The 22,471-nt window shown below is 45.4% G+C and overlaps 1 protein-coding gene across 1 annotated transcript in view; it reads left to right on the forward strand.

Annotated features, from left to right (window-relative positions):
- Positions 1-312: 312 nt before the first annotated feature.
- Positions 313-22,471, forward strand: part of bcl11ab (BCL11 transcription factor A b) — a 36,165-nt gene continuing 14,006 nt past the window's right edge. The window contains exons 1-2 of the mRNA XM_074685270.1: positions 313-688; positions 3,295-3,687. Coding sequence (XP_074541371.1) covers positions 634-688; positions 3,295-3,687 — 448 coding nt within the window. The 5' untranslated portion in view covers positions 313-633. The remainder of the gene's footprint in view (positions 689-3,294; positions 3,688-22,471) is intronic.

Here is a 22,471-nt window from a genome sequence, read left to right on the forward strand (position 1 = left end):
TTGAAATGCTTTTTACGTCACTTCTACGGATAACTCAAGCTCTCTCTCTCTCTCTCTCTCACACACACACACACACACACACACACACACACACACACACACACACACGCACACACACACACACACACACACACACACACACACGCACACGCACACACACACAGCAAGCCCAGCCCCCTTTGATCCCTTCTGTCCATTGGTGTCTTCGGGGTCTCTCCTCTTTCTCCCCCCACCCTTCCATAGGTAGTCCATAATGAGTGTCCATTGGTTTTTATTACGTCTTGTCCCCCTCCCACTGGCCGGCTTCGCCCTGCCCATGTTTTCTATGTCTCAGTCAGTCCATCTCCTGACGTTCAAGTTCGCAGGAACGTCACGTCCGCACTTGAACTTGCAGCTCAGGGGGGCTTCTCTGTACCCCCATCACTCTCTCTTTGCGAAAAAGTCATGAAGAGGTCCGCACAAGCCGCCGCGCGCTCCGCCTCACCCTTTGAATGATCTGCACTTCATTTTTTCTTTGCTTTTTTCCCTCACTTGGATGACAGAGGCATCAATGAAGATATTTCATTTGGAGTCTACCTTATAGGAAAGGATTTCCCAATGTGAACTCAGCTGAAGAGCCGACTCTAAACCAACATGTCTCGCCGCAAGCAAGGCAAACCCCAGCACTTGAGCAAACGGGAGTTTTCGCGTAAGTGGAGTAGAATCACACATTGACTTAATTTAGCTGCTTGTCCCTCTCATGGAGCAGCCTGGTGTTTTTTCTCCTTACGGGGCAACTTCCTTGGGGGATTTGAATAGGTTGGGTATGGTCATGTACAGACCCGCCGCCTCCCGAGTGAAATTAAAAACGCAAACATGTCCAGGACTGCAGGTCCTTAAACTGAATGAAGAATAATCCGCTGAGAGTTTAAAACAATGTGTCAGAGAGAATAACTTGTGGTGTTTAAAACGTGTTGTATAACGCAGCCTTCAAGGTTTCTTTCGCCATTAAAGGGCATGCATGGGCTTTATGACCAGAGACCTTTGGCTATATGAAGGCAGCCTGAGCACACTGCTTCTGCCACACGCTGTACGCTCTCCAGGTGAAGCGTTTAAACCTGATCCATTACAGCGACCACATTTATCTCCGTCGATAGAGTGCGATTTTAGAGCTTTGAGCTGGTTTGGACGCGGGGAAGTGGTGTTTACATACCCACTTGGCCACAGCGCAGACCTCGTGCGCGATATCGGGTAGGAGGAATATAGTTTCCGTGCCACACATTCCTCTCAGCTCCTAATCAAACATCGTGTATTAAACACACAAAAGATAAACAGGTTCATGTTGCGTGATCCTCCAGGAATCTCTCTGTGCAATTCCGCTGGACAACTGCGAGAGAGGAATCCACGAAAGTGCTTTTACGCGCGATGTGATAATATGACCCGTCATTGATAGATACTGTATGATATCATTATCACGCTTCCTTTTTATGAATGCGGGAGAAACATTCCCTGTGAGGCTTCTGATAACATCAGTATATGATTCATCGATACACACTTACTTAGATTAGTGCGAATGAGACGTCAGAGAATTTACAGAATGTTTTAAAGTAAGTTTTGAGAGGGCATCTGGAGCTGCTCGTTTCTTTTCTTCTTAATTATTTTTGTCCTGAACACCTCTCTGCACGCTTTCCCAGCGCAGTTCAAACCAATTATGCTCTCGCAACATGTATGCCTTCATTTGTCGGATAATTGTCCAAAGGTTTGTCAGTGGGGGGCGCAATATGATTGTAGTCTTGTGGACCACTTATGAACTTGAACTTGATCCACTTTTTCCCTGTGCTTCTTGACCAAGGGCGAACAGATGAGCTTTCTTTCACGAGAAAAAAAAAGTATTGAAAATTTTCTTGATGTAGCTTTCTTTTAGAGAGTGACATGTGCAAGTATTCACATTAAGTGTGAGATGATTTTATTTTTATAGCAGCAAAAAATACCTGTTCAAACTCAACACTTAGGAATTAAAACGGATTACTTTTTTCGTTTTGAAGCCTTTATTCAGCCTTGTTTCATATTTGGCTCTGACCCAGATCTGTCCAGCTCCATTCAGGTTTATGATAATGTTTAACAAATCATAACAGTAAATTCAAGAGCAAAATGCCACACTCTTTGCATAATTGGGTTATTTTCCCCCTAAAGGTAAGCCATCGTAATGCAAAAGGAAATCTTACATGTTCATACAGGCAGAACAGAAACGTTTTAGTACGTTTGCACATCTTTGTTTATCTCGTGCTACTTCAGTAGGAAAGTGAGTTAAACTTCTTTTTTTGTTCCTCCTCTGTGACAGGCAGTGAGCATGTTTAACACAGCAGAGGATGAGGTCTTGTGATTTTCCTGATAGTGAATCAGACCTGCTCCTGTCGCCCAAAGGGAAACACTGACCTAAACTACTTTACATTCTGACGCAGTCAGATGTCTGAAAAAGGGATTAAATTTTAGTTTTCAAACTTATTCACGTCACTCTTGCTTGGCATCAAAATGAGATTATTTGGTTTGAAGAAAATCTTTCTACCTAACCCAGCCTCACACACCTCGCCTGTGTGCGGGGTGTAAGCTGGTTAAGATAAGCTCTGGTAAAATAGGGGAAGAGTCCCTCATCTTTAATGCAGCTGAACATCCAGGTAGCAGGGCCTATCTTGCATAGTCCCTCACCACCTTCTCATCCGACCCGACATGGAATTAAAGGTTGAAGCAGCAGCAAGAATTCATCACATCTTATCTCAACATCCCAGTCGGGGCACCCGATGTCGTTTACCATGTGGCTAGATTACTTCTTTTCAGACTGCTCTCTCTTTCTCTCTCTGTCTCCGTCTCTGTCGGTACTTCAGGGACCTACTCCACATCCAACCCCTCAATGTCTAACCTTGGTTCACGAGATCCCAGCACTTTTAACGAAATGGGGTCCAATCATCTTGAACTCAAATTAGAATCTATTTTTTGATTCTCTGAGGTGTTAGGTTCATTAAAAAAGCGAGATTGGCAGCACAATAAAGAGGGTCAAGCAACTTAATCGTTTGGCTGCTGCCTGCGAGCTGAACATGTCAGTGCTTATCGAAGTCTTTCTCTTCTCTTCCTCTTTTTCTTTCTCAACTGTATCTCCATGCTCTCTTTACACCCTCTCATTCCTCTCTGTGAAACTCAGAGATGTGTTTCTCTGTTGTCTGCCCATCACATCTGCTTACCAGCCCTGAATAATCACTACCCCTCTTTCTCACTTAACCGTATCTCACAATCCTCTCCCTCTCTTGTCTTCCTGCTCAGCTGAGCCGCTGTCAGGCGTTTTACCCGAAGAAGACTCTCAGGACTCCCCAGGGCTGGGCGAGGATCAGGGTGAGCCCCTCAAAGGGGACCAGGACCTGCTGACCTGTGGCCAGTGCCACTCCCGTTTCCCCCTGGCAGACATCCTGCTGTTCATCGAACACAAACGGAGGCAGTGCCACGGGAGCCTCTGCGCAGACAAACCTCTGGACAGGCCGCCCTCCTCCCCACTCGCCTCCCCACTCTCCACGTCCTCGTCGCACTCACGGACCCACCATCAGCACCCGCGGAGGGTGTATCACCCAGTGGAGGTGGCAGTTCAGGTGTCGCCGCAGGATGAGGATTGTTTATCTACACCCTTGCAAGGAATAATCCCTAAGCAGGAGAATATCACAGGTAAACACAGAGGGAGCTTAAAGCGGCTGTCACACAAATGAGGGCATAAAGACAGAAGTTGTGAAGGTGCATTGTGGGTCACAGTTAGAGCTTTGTAGGGTTTCAATGAGGAAACGTGTTCACATGTCCTTAGGTTTACTTCATGTGATAGGGATGTATCCTGTCCTAGCGAGTCAGTGTGAAAACTCTGCGGCTCAATTTAGGAGCTGTGAATCTCTCTCAGCCACATGAAGAGCAGCCCGCCCTGAAATGTTTCTAAGAAGCGGAAACATTCACAGTCAAGACACACACACACACACACACACACACACACACACACACACACACACACACACACACACACACACACACACACACACACACACACACAAAGAAACAGATTATGAAAGAGAGAAAGACACAGAGGGAGGAAAAAAAAAGATGGTCTTCTTTTGGTTTGTTGCTGCATCACAGATGTGCTCAGACCGTGTGGCCTCCACATTCCCTCTCATGTGGTGGTGAGAGATGTCTCTCCATCCCTCCCTGGCTTATTACGCTGCCATATCTATCCTTCCCTCAAATATGCGCCTGTGAAGCATCACTCTGATGCTAAAATTAAAAAGAGATAGAAAAGAATGTAATTATGCCGAACTTGTCAAAGAAGAAGAGTTTATTTGAGGAAGCCTACAGCCACTAATTGTCAGTGTCTTTCTTGATTCGAGTAATTAAGGACTTCTTAAGACGGCTGGTTTGTTGTTTATCCATCGAGGCTAAACGAGGCTGTCGTGAAAACATGAGCCGTCGTGCAAACAGGCGTGCACCCCTCATGGCTGTTTTTTTACAGTGTGAGGTTTGATTCCGGACCGTTCAGTCGCTGCTCATTTCCTTTCGCAGATTTGATGCTGTGAGCCAGATTGAGCTGATTGTCTGTGCAGTTTTGATTTAATTTGGTGCCAATTGAGGATAAGTGCAGGAATAATAGTAGTGAATAATGTGCACCACTGTACTGCTGCAGCTCTGCAGATGGCATTGTAAAGGGACTGTTGTGTGTTTGCTCGTCAGAGACTCCATCACACAGATGACCACTGTTCATTAGTGTGCAGTTTGTTAAACATCTGCCCTGTGTATGAGAACACACACGCAAATGGACATGGGCATAAGTTTACACACAAACACACACACACAAGCACACACACATTCAGCCCAACATGCCTCTTGGCCCTGTCAGCTGTTCGAACATGCTTTTCTTCCCTCATTTAGATCATCATGCACTGCAGTCCACATGACAACATGAGGTCACTAGCATTGTGAGCAGAGCTTTATTTAGAGGGCTAATTTCTCTCGGCATTGTGTAACAGTTTTGCTCTGTTTTGTAATAAATAGACAGATTTGGGTGCATGTGGAGTTGAGTTGTGCCCTATCTCAACCTGAGGGAAAGTAAACAAAAGCCTGTGAGGATAAGATTACAGATAAGGGCATGGATAAACCTGCAAAAGAATTTGGTTAAAACACTTCATGCAGCCTCTGTGCAGAAAGCTTAAACATCACTCACATGTGCGTAAAAGCCAGCCTCCCCATCACCTCTGTTTTCTGGGTGCAAGATTGATGGATTCAGACTGGCAGTGCCAGCGCGCCACCCCGTAGCCCATATGCTCGCTGCCATGTTCCCTCACCCCGCTCAGTGAGAAGCTGACACTGAGATGAGGCATCTGGATACATACTGTCCCTACTCTCTGCATCCCTGCCATGTGGGTTCATGTCCAGCTTATTTCAGGGCAGTGTTACACCCTTTAAGAGTCGGCACATTCCCATATGAACGCGACCCTTCTGCTCCCCACCCTCGCCCTGAAACATCATATGCCACTGATGGACTGGACCTGTTTGGACCACAGATATTCAGTGTTTAAGAAGCTGAAGGCCTGGAGGAGCTGACACCCAGCATGGTTGAACTTGCAACCAGGGGGGGGGGGGGGGGGGTAGCGGGGGCTGTTTGTCTGTAACTCACCAAGAGCTGGAGGTGAAGCTGTGTGCCTCTCGGCCTCCGTCTTTGGGACAGCTGAGGCCGTCTGGGAGCCTCATGGCTGCAGCTGGGGCTGGGGTCTGTAGTCTGGAGCTGTGGGCCGTTAGAGCAGAGCAGAGCAGCCTGCGTGCCATCATTTGCATGATAAACAATTTAAGATATGCATAGGGACACCAAAGCTTGTCTCCAGATTATAGATGGCCCAGAAAAAGAGCAGATGACGGATTCTCACATAAACTATGTGTCTTCAGCAGAGTGTAAAACTGGATTTATTCATCAGGAGTAATAAGCAGACTGATGATGAAGTCAATTTGTAGGTTTTTATTTACATTATCATTCATTGTTCTTGGGACAGGCTGTTTTTTATCTGTGCGGTGAATGATTGTTTGGCCAGCATTGAGTAATTGGAGCAAGATGCTCTCCATTGTTATGATGTAGCGTTCACAACTGCACCAACTGCAGAGAGGCTTTATCATGTCCTATACCATAACCAGTATTTGTACAAACTGTCTCTCTTCTCAACACTTGAAGAATGTGAACCACATTCTTGTGCGTGCTCTGCTACATTACTACAGCCTGTATTTATCCAGTCCAGCATTAGCACCTCTTGCATTCTCACCAGTGTAGCCATGTGTGTTAATGAGGCCATTGTAGCTGCTATACAATCGACCTCCATCTCACACTTCTGCCTCTTTCCAGCGCACTGCCTCTATTGTAACCTGAACTGTGAATCGATACTGAGTTAATTATGGCAGCCACCTTTCCCCCTTTCCTCTATGAAGAGGAAAACATTCTTACAACGGAGTGGTTTTTCTTGTAACACCTCTCTGTGGCTGCAGCGTGTCTTCCTGCTGCAGCCTGCCTGTCCTGTTTGTCCCTGTGTGTTGTGAAGACAAAGGTATTTAGCAGGCTTCGTATTGGCACTGTGCCACCTTTCTCCAAACCACCAGCCCCCCTTGCCCCCCTCATAAGCACACATGTATAACACACTGGGTATCTGTCAGGCAGAACTGGGGGGCTGGGCAGTGCATGGAGTGTGCGCGTATGTGTGCATGTGAGTGTGTGTGTGTGAGGGGATCCTTGACATCTTGTTCCTGTGGCCACTGTGTGTGTCTGTGTGCATCTGGGCTGCTTCTCCAAATTCACATGCAATGTGTGCTTTTGTTTGGGTGATCACTTTAATTGATGCTGAAAAGGCACAGATGCATGCTGCTGTACTTACAATACACCCGCTAATATCTGACTATAAGCACTGTATTGTCTGTAAAAAGTGACTGTAATTTCATCCTACAGTTGCCCTGGGCTCTGATAAAAAGCGTTCCTATTTTTGGATGTGGACTCCACTAAGTTTTAATGAAGGTGAACAGGAATGGTTTTAAGGATGAATTTTTCATAGAGGACATTTTTGTATTCCAAAGCTGAGCTCTAAACACCCACAAATGTTGTCAGAGAAAATCCGTCAGCCTTTGTTGTTGGATTGAGTGTTAGCGGCTGCGGCTGCATTCAAGTGCCCGAGTCTAGTGGATGTTTACATCTCCTGTGTGGATGGGGTGTTAAACTAATGTATGTGCATATGTGTGCGTGGATGAATGTGGTTTTGACCACTTAAACTGTTTATAGCCTCCTGTGTCAGTGTGTGTGTGTGTGTGTCTGCAAGTGTGTGTGTGTCGGCTGTTTGTTAAAGCTTTACTACTCTGGGCGTGCAGGCTGAACATGAAAGGGTCTTTGACTTGGCAAGCCTCGCCGGAGGACACCCCTCTGTGGACCATGCCAGGCTAGACTTGGCACACAGCTCTATGCCTGAGGGACGGGCTGGGCCTTAATGTGTGTGTTTGTGTATGTGTGTGTGTGTGTGTGTAATAGGAAGGTAGAGGAGGTGCATTTCTGTGCCAAAGCAATGTTTTGTGGGCTTTCGGAAGCAGGACTTATCGTGGGGTGGCTGATACCTGTGTGACTGACAGTTGGAGTTTGTGTATACTTAAATGTGTGTGTTGGTGTGTGTATGTGTGTGTGTGTGTGTGTGTGTCCTCAGGGCCTGGGGCTTGGGCTTCCTGTGTCTCTGTTTGTCTTCTAACCACCCCGGTACCACAGCCTGGGGCCATTCAGGTGGAGGCTAGTTCAAGTATGCTTACACATGGACTCCCAAAAACATGCACACATACACACAAAGAAAGAGGTATACACAAATGAGCTTACACACCCACACATGTATACAGACACACACCTGTTTTATGGTCACAAAAAAGCCCCCTTCTTCCTCCTCCCTCTGCAGATACACACACTCACACACAGGCATGGTGTGTGCCTCCTGTGAACCTGTGTTTTGTCCGTAATGAATGTGTTGTGGCAGAGGCCCCATGATGTGTTGTGAGTTGATGAGATCCGTCAGAAACATATGATACTTATTTCAGCCCCTTTCTCCCTGCTGTTTCTTACCCTCTCCTTCTTTTTTTTCCTGTCTCCTTTGCTCACTCGAGCTCAGGCTCTTTCTCTCCACGCATCGCTCCAGTAGTTTGTCTCAAGGGACTGGAGACTCAAGTTTTGGCTACATTAGCGTGTCTGCACCTCTTTAAGCCTTCCAACATCCACTCTCCAGCTTATTCTCACTCTCACAGATTTGGCCGCACTGCAAGCTAGAAGACCCCCCCACCCCCTCACCCCCCTCACCACTACACACACACTCAGACAACACATCCACACATTTGTTGCTTCTTCCCATCGCTTCTATCTACTGTCAAATGAATCTCTACGACAGAAACAACCTTGTTTGTCCACAGCCGCATCATGCAGGATGAAAAAGTGGCCTCAGAAATAAGTACGTCCTGCCGCTGTCCTGTCAATAGCGTGGCAGGCAGTCACATCACGGGGTCAGGGGTCAGCTGACAACGTCAGGGCCTGTCACACCAGCCGCCGGCTTCACCACCTGCAGGTTAATGACTTTATTTTTAGACAGAAACTGAAACAGAGAAGAAAAGTGTCTTTGATGCAGCTGCAACTCAGGAAGTGGTGGATGATGGGTGACAAGAGCAGATGTGATATTTTAGTTTGTGGGCACAGGGCAGGTTAGTTTTGGTTTAGATAGAAGCACAGATTTTACAAGAAGATTTCTTTTCTTTGTTTTGTCACTGATTCTTAGAAAATACTCAGACTCTTCCTTCCCCTTTCTGTTTTATAACAAAGTTTTAGATTCTTGTGTTGGGAAATCTGTGTTACAATTTGACATCCAGTATCATTATTAAGTGTGTCAGCTTAACCTCTGCTGCTCTTGTTGTGACTGTAGAGTTTAGTAGCAATGTGGTGCTAGAGATCTATTGCTTTGTCTTCCTCCGGCTCACTGTGATAGCACTAAGGCTGTTGTGCTGGTTTGAACCCGCTGATCCTGGTCACTATCTGTCTTTAGTGTGTCTTCCTCTGCTATCTGTCCCACTGCAGGTTCCAGTGCGAGGCCTGGCCTGTCAGGCTGTGTCTGTACTTTTATGGGCGTGTGCAGGTCTTTCTGTACCTTTTGTACGTGGTTGAGTGGGTGGTCCTCTGCAGCTCTGTCTCGACAGCCTTATCTCAAGCACAGAGATACAGAATGAAGAGGGCCTCTGTGTCTGATGTGACACTTGTGAAAACTCACAGTTTAAAGTGTGTGAAAGTCTTAGAGTGCTTCAGCATACACTGGTGTGTGTACCTCGTCTGCTGCTGCAGCACTATTTCATGAATGTTCACTAATAGGTTCCTGTATTCCTCAGGGTGGATGGTGTTCAAAAGCTCATTGCCTCCTAATCGCTGAAGTTAGCTTTACATTTTGATCTTAGATTCAAATCCCATGTCTTTTGAATAATGATTAAAAGATATGGGCCTCATTCATTTTTAAGAGAGCGTTAATTTGGTTATTAGAATCACTTTAGGCTATATTGTTGCATCGGCGTTCTTTGCAAAGAAGCATGCACGCAAGAGTGGGCCTGGCATACAAATTGAACGACACACACCTTCATCATTTATGCAAGGATGCACGCACACATGCTCATACTTCCACCTCCACTCCATTCTCCGTGCCAAACTGACCCCCAACCCTCACCGCACACACAAACACATCCACACACGCTCACAAATGCACACTCCTGTCCCAGGCACCCTTTACTTTTGCAGGCTGAATCTCACTGATAACATGCTGGCGCCCTCATTTAAATTTGAAGCGCTTCTTTAATCTTCAAAGGCCTGATTGCTTTATGAATATGCATGGACCAAGCTGACTCTCAGTTCATTACCTTGTTGTAAATTCTAATGACCATTAGGGCCCCGCGCGGTAATTGCCAATTGTTTTGCATTTTTGATTAGCCCATTACCGGATCGCATTCTGAACATGTCTGCCCTGCCTGCCTGCCAGGCCACGGCAAAAGGCAGAGGGAGGAGGGGGAGAGGAGAAAAAAGAAGGAGCGTGCAGGGGAAGAGGGTGTGAGGGGAAGAAACAAGGTTTAAGCAGCGTAAATTTTGATGCTTGGCCCAAAATGTTAGATTTGTTTAGGGAGGTTAGCTAGAGGGAAAAGAAAGACACAACGCAGGAAAATGTAGAACTTGATGTTCCCTAAACAAGCTTGTTTCTGCAGAGCTTGAGTGCAAGAGCGTGTACCTGGCTGCATTTATGTCAGCATGTGTATTTGTTGACTGTGTGTGCGGATGTCCACCTCACTGTGTGTACATGCCCAAGTTTGCGTGCAGTTGGGTGAGTGGGATGGGGTTGGGTGGTGTGCCGGGAGTGGTTGGGAGGTTCCTGTAGTGCATCCCAACGCTCGCCGTGCCTGGGACTTATGAAAGATTGATGGCTCCTTGCAGAATGGCATCACCCTGCTACAACTTGATAACATCTAATGGATAATTTAGCGCTCTAAAACCGGCAGCCTGGTCCCCTCCTCTCTGGCAGGCAGGCAGGAGAGGATAGCATCTTCTGGGCTTTCGGGGCTGCTGTGTGTGCCAGAGAGAAGTGAGGACAAGTAGAGAGAAGAGGAAGAAAGGGAGTGAAAGATGGAGCAGAAAAGATAGAAGTTGCGTGTGAGTGTTTGTGTGACCAGGACGTGAGTGCTGCTGTCTCTCTTTCATGCTGAAGAGTTGGCTTGTGTTCTCACATTTAGTTTGCCAGACAACTCTCCTGCCCTTTCACTACATGAACTTTAATTTCTACACATATATATATATGACAAAAAATATTCAAAGCATTATGGGAAACAGAACTAAAGGAGTCTTTTGGTCTCAGGGATGTTTTTCTGCTCTAGGGATTATTTCTGGAAATTTAGGAGGAGCATTGATGGAAAGGAAACATGGCAGTGACAACACACTTACTTTTATTTTTGATTTGGAGAAATTTAAAAAGAGATCTTTAATGAGAAGACTTATAATAATAATAATAATAATAATAATAATAATAATAATAATAATAATAATAATAATAAAAACAGGAAATATGGTGTACTAGCATTTTTTTCAAACCAGTTTTGGTAATTACAGAATGACTATCTCTTACGTTGATCTAAAGTTGGTTGACAAGATTTTTCAGTATGGAGGAAAAACACTGATAAAAAACCCCCTGCACATTGCAGGGTGTGTTATTTTTACTTGATGCAAAAAAGAAGCATTAATCTTAAAGTTACAAACCACTTTAGTCAGCTTTATCTCTTTAATTTCCATTTTTTCTCTTCCTGCAGCTGTCATACCCATAATGAGCAAAATGTGTAGCATGAAAACAAAAGCCACTTAGGAAAACACCTGCCACGGGATATTTCCACACAGCAGACCTGTTCTTGTATGTCCACAAAGCCTACCTACATAGAGTTAGCATAAATGTTGCACGACACATGTATGGAGCAGACGTCCCTCTTTCTCCTGCGTACCGTTCATAATCTCCTCAGTGTTTACACACACAGCTCTTAGGCCGACTGTCAGTCTCTTATTCCCAGACTATTAAGCTGTTGACAGTTTGGTTAATCGTCCCGCAGTTTGACTTCAGGGGAACCGGAGAGGGGTCAGCAGAGTCCGTCTCCGAGGTGTGGAGAGTAAGTGGCCTGGGCGTGCGCTGTTCCTCGCTCTGTGGCGTGCCTTCATGTCATGAGTTTGTCTCGTTTTAACAGGGCAGAAAGGGGATGGGAAGAGGGGGGGGTTGCTTTGGCAGAGGAGGAAGAGGAGGAGGGGGCTGTCTGTCTTTGCACTGGTCTTGGAGGGGCCAGGAGGGGCCACTAATACAATGGGGAAATTGTCCGGCCTTGGATCAGCTATAGCAACTGGCTAGTTTGTGTTAGCAGCCTCACCAGTGAATGTCCAGCTTTTGTGTGTTCACATTCACACACATGTATTCAGATGGAGAGAGATGTAGCAGCAACAGCAGAGCCGGCTATGGCCAGAGGAGTCTTGGGCAGACAGCATGATAGATGGCTTTGTTAAAGGGTCCCTGGGTGTCCCCTGAACTTGAAGCACTCTGTTTATCTTGAATAGGAGCAGCACAGAGTGTTGGGGGGCAGTGGGCAGGAGGAGGAGGTGGAGGAGGAGGAGGAGGAGAAAGGGAATGATATAGCTTTCAGGGGAAGGGAGAGAAAGGACGTGTAGGAGGAGGGAGAGTGTGGGCCTGTATCTGGGCAGGCCTGGCTGGGGGTTGGGGAGGTTAAGGGGGGGTCGTGAGCAGGCATGGCTGCCGAAGAGACGGAGCAGTGTGGAGGGAAAGTGGGGGGATGGGGTGTCTCTCCTCGTAGCTGTCCATTAACAGATGAACTTGGCAGTGGTCCAGGCCTCAAAGGTCTTGGGAGACAGACACACACGCACATGCACACACACACACATGGATGCACACCTCCCTGGTACCTGCCGCCTGTGGATGGAATGCCACCGTGGTTCTCTTCTGTCCAGAGGCGAAAGAGGACACGTCTCTGGTTCACCTATGTCAGAACCAGTTCAGACCGGTTAGCCAGCCAGGCCGAAGGAGGCGTCGGACAGGCCCTCCTCTCTGCCTTGCTCTGCTCTCATCCTCCTCCTCTGTTTTGCCGGCTTTAGAGGAGGAAACAGAGAGAACCTCTAACCTGAGGGCACAGGACAATACAGAGGAGAGAAAAAAGAAGTGAGGGAGCGTGGGAACAAAGTGAGGGACGAATGGATCTGCTCGTAAACAGGGTGGGAAGAGGACGGAAAAGTGTTTGGTTGTTGTTGGTGTTCTCCTCTTGATTGAGGCAACATGAGCTTAACACCAGCGCGGCTATTGTGTACTAAAAACATGACAGTAAACATGAGACACTGAAAACAGGGAGGAAGAATTTGATATGGAGGATGTACATAATAGACTGTTGTGCTGTGAGGGACAGAAACCTCCCGTTCGTGTCAGCTTTACATGCACACAAACTTCTGAATCCCATTTGTCATATATGCGCTAACGTGCTGGTAATGGAGACAGTGTTTGTGTCTCTGCTTGCGGTGAAATATGGATGCAGCTCCTCTCCTAATTATGACTCGAACGTGTCCCTGGAGTTTTTAGAGCAGGCTGTTCACTGTGCCACTTCAAATGCTCAGAGCTCACACACAAACCTGCCTCGCGACGGCAGATCAGAAAGCGCTGTCACATCATGAACATCTGAGGAATCTGAGTAACTGAGTGTTTGTCTCAGCAGGATTGTAGAAATACTTCATTGTAGAGCTCGTTGAAGCTACAGCTATCTCATCAGGAAGTGTTGTATGACTGATTGCAGTGTTTACAGATTAAGTTGAGAGGGGAAGAAATATCATGACCCACTGTTGAGGTGTGACAAATAATTCCTCAATAACATTTTCTACTAATGTTAAAGATGTGTGAGTGTGTGTGTTAATATGAGAAAGGAAGAATTTTTTCTGTTTTTTTTCTCTGCTTCTTTTCACTCAGGCTCTTTTCTGTCTCTACTCAGGGCCTTTTGGTCTTTGATTTGATGAATGGACACTTGTCAAAAGGCTCAAAGCTTAAACAGAAATCCAACAGCATCTGAACTTTTTAAATTGTTAATTGAGTCTTTGGAGTTCGATACATTTATAATCGAAATGTGTACATTCGTCGTGAATAAGGCTTGGCATTGAAAGGTGTCACACAATAAATGTAACCATCAAATATGTCAGTCATGCACAGCTTCTCCATATGATCGAAACCAAAGAATTTCTACTAAAGATGCAGAAAATTTATTTGATGTGTACATCTTTTAAATGTTATTTTTACAAGAAGATTTTTTTGTTTCTCAAACTTTTTTAAAACCCAGCTCAACCCACAACCCCAAGATTAACTGGATGTCCAAACCAGCCGTAATCATCTGGTTCTGGTTCATGATGGTTATTGTCTTTGAGGGCCTCACACCCACATGTGACACTAAATCTAACAACAGTCGGGATACATCCTGTGCCAAATGATGGAGAGAGTTTTTTTCATGTATAAATTCATCACATGCATGCTGCAGGGCAAACATGGATAATATATGTTTGCGTGTCTGTGGGTGCACGTGTGTATGTGTGTCTCCATGTAAATGCATGCAATCCCATTTGCATGTATTTCACACATGCTCACATTAATTTGTTATTTATAAAGAAGGTTCTTCTTTTCATCTTCTCGTTTTATGTGCTCTTTTCTTCCAGCCTTCCAGCTCTTGCTCTATTTCTCAGAAACACATTTCCTTTTCCAAAACTCTTGCGTGGCTACTCTGGAGCCCAAGCCAACTAAAAATCTTACGTCTGTGTGTGTGTGTGTGTGTGTGTGTGTCTGTGTGTGTGTTTGTGTGTGATGATGGCTGTTTTTATAATGCCCCCCCGCAAATTTGCATATGTATATGTGCAGATTGTATGAGAAGAGCTCTCACACTTTGAGCAGTTGGACGGGGAGGGCGAAGGGGGCCACTGCAAGGATTGTGTGTATGGTTTATGTGTGAGTGTGTGTGTGTGTGTGTCTGTGTGTGTGTGTTGAAGGGGGGTCGTGTTGTCGCTTTCACCCCCCCAGACAAAGCCGGCCACTACTCCCAGATGGTAGTCTGCTCTCTTCGGCCATGTGTCTGCTGTGTGTGTGTGTGTGTGTTTATGGATAGAGAGTCATACAAAGCGAAGATGGTGAATGAAGAATCTGAAAGTGTGCGTGATGCAGGTGGAGGATGCTAATTGTGTGGCACAGACTGTTGAGGTGTTTGTTAGCATCCATATGTGTATGGAGACCTCTGATGGCTCTGCATGGCCTGACTAAAAGCAGCGCTGTGTGGTCTGCAGCGTCGTTGAAAATGCATCAGAAAACATAATGCACAACGGAAGAATAAGGAGAAAGATGCACACAGAAGTGTTGATGAACTTAAAGATGGACTGAGGATCAGAAAAGGGGGGAAGGGAGGTGGGTTTGAAATGAGGTAAGGATTGATGATTCTTTGTCTGAGTGGCGATGACCTAGAGATGCCCATGGATGTCTGGCTAATGGGGTCAGCATTAAAGACCAGGCGTCAGGATTATGTTTATATCAACTGTCTGCTGGACAGTGAAACAATGAACGAAATGAAACAATGATAAAATCAGTCTGACTCTCCCAGAAAGTTACATTTCTGATTAAATTAGAACAGCATGAAAAGCTCCTGGTATGAAACAGTTGAGTTTCAGAGTTGTTTGGCTTTCCCATGACGTAATTTTACTGTTTACTTTCAGATGTGAGGAGTAAACGTTTACAACTTAGAAAACAGCTCTGTTAAAAAATCCAAATATTCAATATAAAATCCTGCCTGAAGGCTCGGTCTAAATCCTGGTATCTCCCTAGAGCCATGTGTTAAAACAGGCCTGCAGTCCTGTTAAGAGGGGGCTATCTATCGCTTGGACAGACTCCAGCCTCTCTGACCTTGATGTTTGTTTTCCTTGTATCCCCAGACATAAACAAGGCGCTCGCATCCAGACACACAGACAGACAGGAAGTTATCCTCTCTGATGTCTTTCTTGCATCTGGCTCCTCTGTGGAAGCTGGGCAGATGCAGTGGGACTGAAAACGTGTGTGTATGTGTGTTTGAGTACAAAGTTACGTGAACTTAAATGGTGTGAAAATTCTCAGTGTACATTTCTCCACCCCTTCCCTCCCCTCTGGCCCTTTTCCTCTCCTCTACCTGTCAGACTGGTTCTCTCTCTTTCATTAAAGCAAAGCCCTTCTCCTTTTTCTTGACCAGGTAGTATTTTGTTATCAGACAAGAAACCAGACTCCCTTATGACAACCCTTTACCCTCCAGTTCAAAGTGCCAAGATAACCATTCTCTATTTATACCTTTATTGAGGCAGGCCCTTTTCTGCCAGTGAGCGGTCTGGCAGCGAATGCTTTCCATGCTGGACATGCCCTGTTCTCCCCAGGCTCTGGTACTGAGGTAGTCTGCCAAGTCGCAGGGCCAGATTGCCTGTAATAGGCCTGCCATTTCCCTCTCATCATCTGTCAGCACTCTGGATCCAACTGCAGGGTCCAAAGAGGACTACCACTCTCCAATTAAAAAGGTTAATTTGCCCTCGCCCATCTCTTCCGCCTCCCCCCTTTTCAGCTCACTATGTCTTCATTAGCACCCATTTGTGCTTCTCAGACACCTTTTCTTTAAACTTTCCGTTTCCTTTTCTGTGTGTTTCTATAAGTCGCCTCTTGTAAACTATGTTGTACAGAAAAAACTATAAGTGAATGTTAAACAGCAGCTTTTATTCTGAGCCAGCATGTTTGACGCATGGTTTTCAGGTTGTACAGAGCAAGTCACTTCTTTTGAGCTTTCAGCTGGCTCTAACAATGGGGAGAAAAGTTGGGGACTGAAAAACTTTATGACCAAGTTTTTGAAAAATCATCTTAAATTTCTGTTTAATAATCTGCTAGCTTTGCAAGACATTCAGTGAGCTCTAACATGGCTCTCAACTCATTAAAAACAATTTGTGACATTATTTGAAATGTTAGTTTCTGTACGCATTAAGCTAGGTGGACCAGTGTATGAAGAGAAGCAAAGGGGTTGAATTTCTGGGACTACAGTTTTAAGACCTGTATTATCTGAAACCACTGATTGGATGGCCAGGGACCTCATTTTTTGTGTCCAACTCAAACCCTAAACCTCAACCTCAACCAACTGTTGCAACAGCATAAGAAACTTAGAGATGCTCTCTCAGAACTTCAGTCCTGAAACTTCCTCCCCCAGCTCTGTAAAAACACAGTATTACTTTCTTTATTCTTTATGATGCGCTAAGCCATTGGAGGGTGCAGATTCCCTCTAAAAATATCATCTTCCCCAAAATGTAAACCAATCCTTTTGAAAGAAAACATTAGGCAAGTTTTTTTCTGCAATACCTTCTTGTTATGAAGTATTGCATTTTCCCAAAATGAAAGACAAGGAAGGTTTTAAGACAACCCTCTTGTGGATTTGAATACTGCAAAGTACGATCCTGTGTTTATGAAGCACCTGTGGGTTCATGATTCTTTTACCACAATCATTAAAACAACTGAAAGTTCATCAGCCAGATCAGTGTGTTAGCTGATGGGCATATGTTTCAGTTACAGCCTCACTCACTTATATAAAGACGATGCTTCTGCCTTTTTTGTAGCAGCCTACTTTTTTCTTCACAGTTTTTTCAACCTCTGATGCAGTGATTTTCATTTTCTTAAGAAAGGCATTAGTTGCTCGTAACTTGATGCCAAAGTAAAAGAGTTAGCCTCTCATATTTGGGTGCAATATTTCTCTGAGAGCATTGATATCTTTCACTCACTCATACTCCACATCTGCTTGTGCATCTACTACAAGTTGTATGATTCTGTGTAACATGAAACTTAATGTAAAGCCTTTGCTCAGCCAGTGGTGTCATATTTGGCCACTTCCCCTCATGATTAGAAAATGAGGAGGAAAACCTGTTCATCGTGCAGGACTAGTAGAACTGCCTCCATGTATATAAGTGGTGTCTGCTCTTCATTGTCATTATCCTCACACGCTGGCGTCAGTCTCCTGAGCCTGCAGCTGAACCTGAGCAGATGAGCTATATGCAAGTGAGACCTGCTCCTGTGGGATGTGTATATACTGAAGTCTCCAGCTTACTTTTGTCCTCTTTGTTCTGACCCACTCACACTGAGGGAGCAGAGGGCTTGTGTGGACAGAAACCTTCCCATATCTCTGCTCTGGACTTCCCTTGCTCCTCTCAGTTCCTCCCCCATCCCCCAAGTTCTCCTCTCTCCTTCCATCTTATTATCTGAGAGGTCGAAAGGAAAGGGGCCCCTTGCATCTCTTCCTCGTCTGTTCCTCTTCTCATTGCCTTAAGCTACAGTAGAGGAATCAAACAGCAAAATACATCCCTCCTCTCCCGACCCCCACCCCTTCTTCTTTCCCTCAGTTTATCAGAATAAAATGTTAGTGGACGTATGGGACATGTCGCTTTGTGGTCTGAGAGCCTATGGATGCTGCCCTAACTGCTGCTGCTTTCTGTCAGATACTGCTGCTGTCAAAGCTGCATGTCCATGTCAGGATACCTCACCCTGCAAAGAGCGGTGGGGCTTCTTCTGTGTTTACCTTTAGTTATCAAGGTCTTTGTGGACAGGATATTGAGTAGGCAGTTGAGATAAAGCAGTTGTTTTAAAAGAGATAGTGCTGGCATGTCAACCTTTTGCTCATTTTGTATTAGTTTGTCTAATTGTGAAACTGATCCTTAAATAAGTGGATGATTTTAGATTTCTAGAAAAAAAAAGGTATTTGCCTAGCCTTTGTCCGGAGTCAAGTGAGTAAAAATAATGTTCTTGCAAAGCACATAATCAACGAGGCAGTGAGAGGGAGTTATTGTTACCAAGAAATGGGACCAAAAAGTGATTATTCGTCACAAAGCATCAGGTTTTTCTATTAAAGACAGACTTTGAAATTAAAAAAAAATATCTTGAGACGTTTTTTTCTGTTTGTCTGAGAGCGGTTAACTGATGCAAATGAGCAAAGAATATATGCTCAGTCCTACAATCACTTTACCTTAATAAATCAGCCTTAGCAGCTGCGTTGTCATCTGCTGTTAAGCATAGTGGCATAGTAAATGAAATTGGGGGTCACTCTTGGTAGTTTTAGTGATTAACATAAGCTAATGACTTGGAAGGATGAACAGGAGGTGGAGATAAAGAGGGAGAGAAGGAGGGGAAAAGGGGGATGTTGTGTGGCTCTCTCACCCGCCATTAAGGGCCTGCCCCTGGACTTGAAGAGCAGGCCAGTTTCCCATGCACTGGCGGCACGGCGAGCCCTCTTTGGTTACACAAAATGTCTGCCTGTACGGCCACAGAGAGAGATATTATTAGTGTTATTTTGCCTCAGATATCCGAGAGCATGGTGCTTTAAGGCGCCCTTGTTTGAGTGGCTGACAGACTCTTGAGTTTCTGCAGCAGATTAAATGAAATTTTAGCAGCTTTTTCTTGGGGCCAGGCCATAAAACCACACAAAGGAAGCAGCTGCCACTAATGTAATCTAGAATGGGGTGCTGCAGTGTAAAGCTGTCCACCACGCTTTTGTTTTTCCCTTCTTCTGCTCTCTGCAGCTTTTTATGCCATTCTTGACAACTACACCCCTTCCTCTTCAGATAATATCCTTGTTCTTTCACTGCCTTTAATTCCTCTTTTCATCAGCTTCCCCTCTGTGCGCTGCAAAGGTGATGAAACCGGATGGGAGCAATAAAGGCAACGCGTTTTAAGAGCAAACATATCTTTTTACGTCTTTCTATATCCATACAGCTGTGTCAAAGGTACGAGAGATAGCTGTCTGGTTGTCTCCTAAAGCGTTTTCCTCCTGGGTTTGTCTGCAGGCATGAACCATATGAGCTCGACGTGTATGGAATGAGCGTATAGGAGCTTTACAGTTTGACCTTGTGCAAACCTACAAAGTTCAGTTCTCGGAATGCAACACAAGCAGTCCGCTGGGGTCGATGCCCCCGCAACCCCTGTGTCAGTCAAAGGTTGTCAGCCCCTCTCAAAATGACAGGGTGGATCTTGAGAACCTGACTTCACGTTGGCAGGGAGTGGAGTTACATTCCTGTCAGGACTGTCATTGTACAAGTGACACAGAGGAGAAAAAGAAAGGCGTAAGAGCACGAGGAAAAAAAAAACAGCAGGGGCGCTCAAGCATTCCCAGTAATGGAAGCTGTTTGTTAATTACATTTCTTGATTATTTGTAGTTGACATTTGCATCAGCACAGCACATTTTTCCGTGTTGGCGATGCTTTGAGACTCCTCTGTTGGCCTCTGTAAATGAAGTTTTATAGTCTGTTAGAGAAGCAATGACACAAACATCTGGCCAATAAATCTCAGGTGGTGCTGCAGAGTGTTGCTGGAGAAACCAGCTCTACCATCCCCTGATCAGTCATTAATCCACATTTCCACACTTCTACACCGGATTATTTATGCGCTCTGCTAGCTGGTGAGCTTTGCAGTGGGGCAGACATTGAGTTGGCACGCACTGCTACACGACAAATGCACAGAATAAACCTCCAGTGCAGTTTTACACATTGCTTTATCACACTTGGGATACTTTGCGTATATATGAGAGTAAATGTGTATCTGCATTCTGCCTTTGCATATAGGGTATATGTGTTTAACTGTGTCTTGCCAGTGCCTGTCATGGAATGTCTGGGTTCACGGCCCGTATGCAGAAACGGTAGCTTAAAGGTGGGCTCAGTGTGCTGCTCAACAAGTCAGTCAGTCAGTCAATCTGCACATACATGTGTCCTGTCCTGCAGCTGTCTGAGAATAAATCCTTCTGTCACCAAAGCACACAGGCCTTCTTCACATACATCTTGTCCATCAACTCTCTCTCAGGTCTAAATGCTCAGAGGATAACTTTCCTCTGAGACGTGGTGATAATACCATGACTGTTATATTCCACAGGAGAAGTTTGTACCTGTTACTGCCGTCCTCGTGTTCTGTCTTTATCTATCCGTCTCTCATTAGCTCCGTATGTCTTATCTTTATGTCTTCCTTCCTATGGAGTCCTCGTGAAAAACAAGACAGTTTTTTTAGTGTGGCACATATGCATGCATGCATGCATGCAGCACACATGTACACTTTCACACTTGCACACCAGCAACCCACATGTTTACTTAAACCTGATGACCCAATAGAAATAGCTCTTGCCCCCCTCCTCTTTGCCACCCTCCTTTTCTGCTCCTCTGCTCCACCCTAACTCCTTCCCTCCCCAGGGTAAGTTGCTATAGCCCCCCTTATAAACACACTGATCTATAGGAGCTCTAGACCCAGACAGATTTTTGGCATGGCTGTGCAGGTAGCATTCCAGCATGGTTTGAGATCTTAGGGCCCTAGCCTCGTTAAAAGCCTGATTTATGCTTTACAGCTGGGCACAAAAGAACCTACAGGTTGGCCAACTTAATTAATATCACGCTCGCTACTGCTTGGACCTATGCATGTTGCTGACACACCTCTGGGGAGAATAAGCGGGAGGGTTCACATGCTGTATTTTTAACAGGCCAGTGACGCTGTGTGTGTGTGTTTGTGTGTGTGTGTGTGTGTGTGTGTGTGTGTGTGTGTGCACAGGATGTAGCTGTAAGACAGCTGTGTTAAAAATGACTCTGAATGAGTCTTATAAGTTTCACACAGTTTGAGAGCATCAGTGCTGTAAATGCAAATTTTAAAGACGGAGGAATCCAGCTCTGTGTTAACGTCTTGGTCCTATTTTCCACCATTCTGCCGGCCTCTCTTGTATTACTATAGTGGCTGATCAGACCATATGTCTTCAATTAGAAGGCAGGAATCTGGTACGGCAAGCCTCGAAGATGAAGAACTGTGTGGAGCATGGGCTGCTTTTGCCAAGCATATGGCCCATCCATCTCTCAGGCTGTTATCGATGGTAAATGTTTCTTGTTCTGTAGGTATTAACTGGTTGCTTCACTTCATCCTAACCCTATGGTCCTTTCTTTGGCCGTACAGTACAGCCTTTTGTCACTGGGAGTACTCTTCCTTGTGCTCATTCGATTTTTAACCATTTATTGAGGGCATTTGTCCAAAGCAACGTGACATGGAGGTGTTTCCCTGGCAGGTAACAAGCCTTTTGGTCGCTCCCAGCTGATTCATTTCAACTTCTTGCACCAGGCAGAGGAGCACTTAAGGAAACATTTGTAGGTCACTTTGGCTATCTGACCACCTCCCTGCGTTTGCCATGTCTCTTTCTGCTTCTGTCATGATGTCCTGAAGGGGGTTGAATTAGAGCTGAACAGGAGGCCATTTTGCAATTTTAATCAGGATTTGGAAAGTGTTTGGGTGGAGAAGTGGCCCAGCACTGTTTTCTCCTCGATGAATTAATAATGAAGCAGGGAACAGAGGGTTGGATGCGTGGATGGTGGTGGGCTGGGGCACTGAGGTCTCACTGTGAGTGGCCGTGTCCTTATAACAGGATCAGGGAAGTACAAGTCTTAAAAACTGGAGAAGTTTGAAAGACTTTGAAATGGATTTACCAGGGTAAAATGTGGATGTGTGATGCCACTATTAAAGGAAGGCGCTGAACTTGTGATAAAGGCTGTTTTACGTCCAGACTTGAGCTTTTGCGGTCAGCTCTTGTTCATGACTGCCTCTCCTGACTTGCAGCCACTGTGTTTCTATGAAAAATGAATTTTCAGACTACATCTGACCCCGAGATACCCCACAATCTAAAGAGTCTGGCTATTGATGCCTCCTTAACCACTCGACCACCGTGTGCACAGTCACACACAGCAGATGGGACGCGTGTTAAACCCTCAGCCTCCACAGCTCCAGGCCACGGGACACTCCAACACACTGGCCCTCTTGTTTTAAAGTGCCATGTCCCTCCACAATGC

The sequence above is a fragment of the Halichoeres trimaculatus genome, unplaced genomic scaffold (genome assembly GCF_033239565.1).
Source record: "Halichoeres trimaculatus isolate MK-OKI-2021-1 unplaced genomic scaffold, fHalTri1.1 fHalTri1_scaffold_2, whole genome shotgun sequence".
In the NCBI taxonomy this organism is placed as follows: Eukaryota; Metazoa; Chordata; class Actinopteri; order Labriformes; family Labridae; genus Halichoeres; species Halichoeres trimaculatus.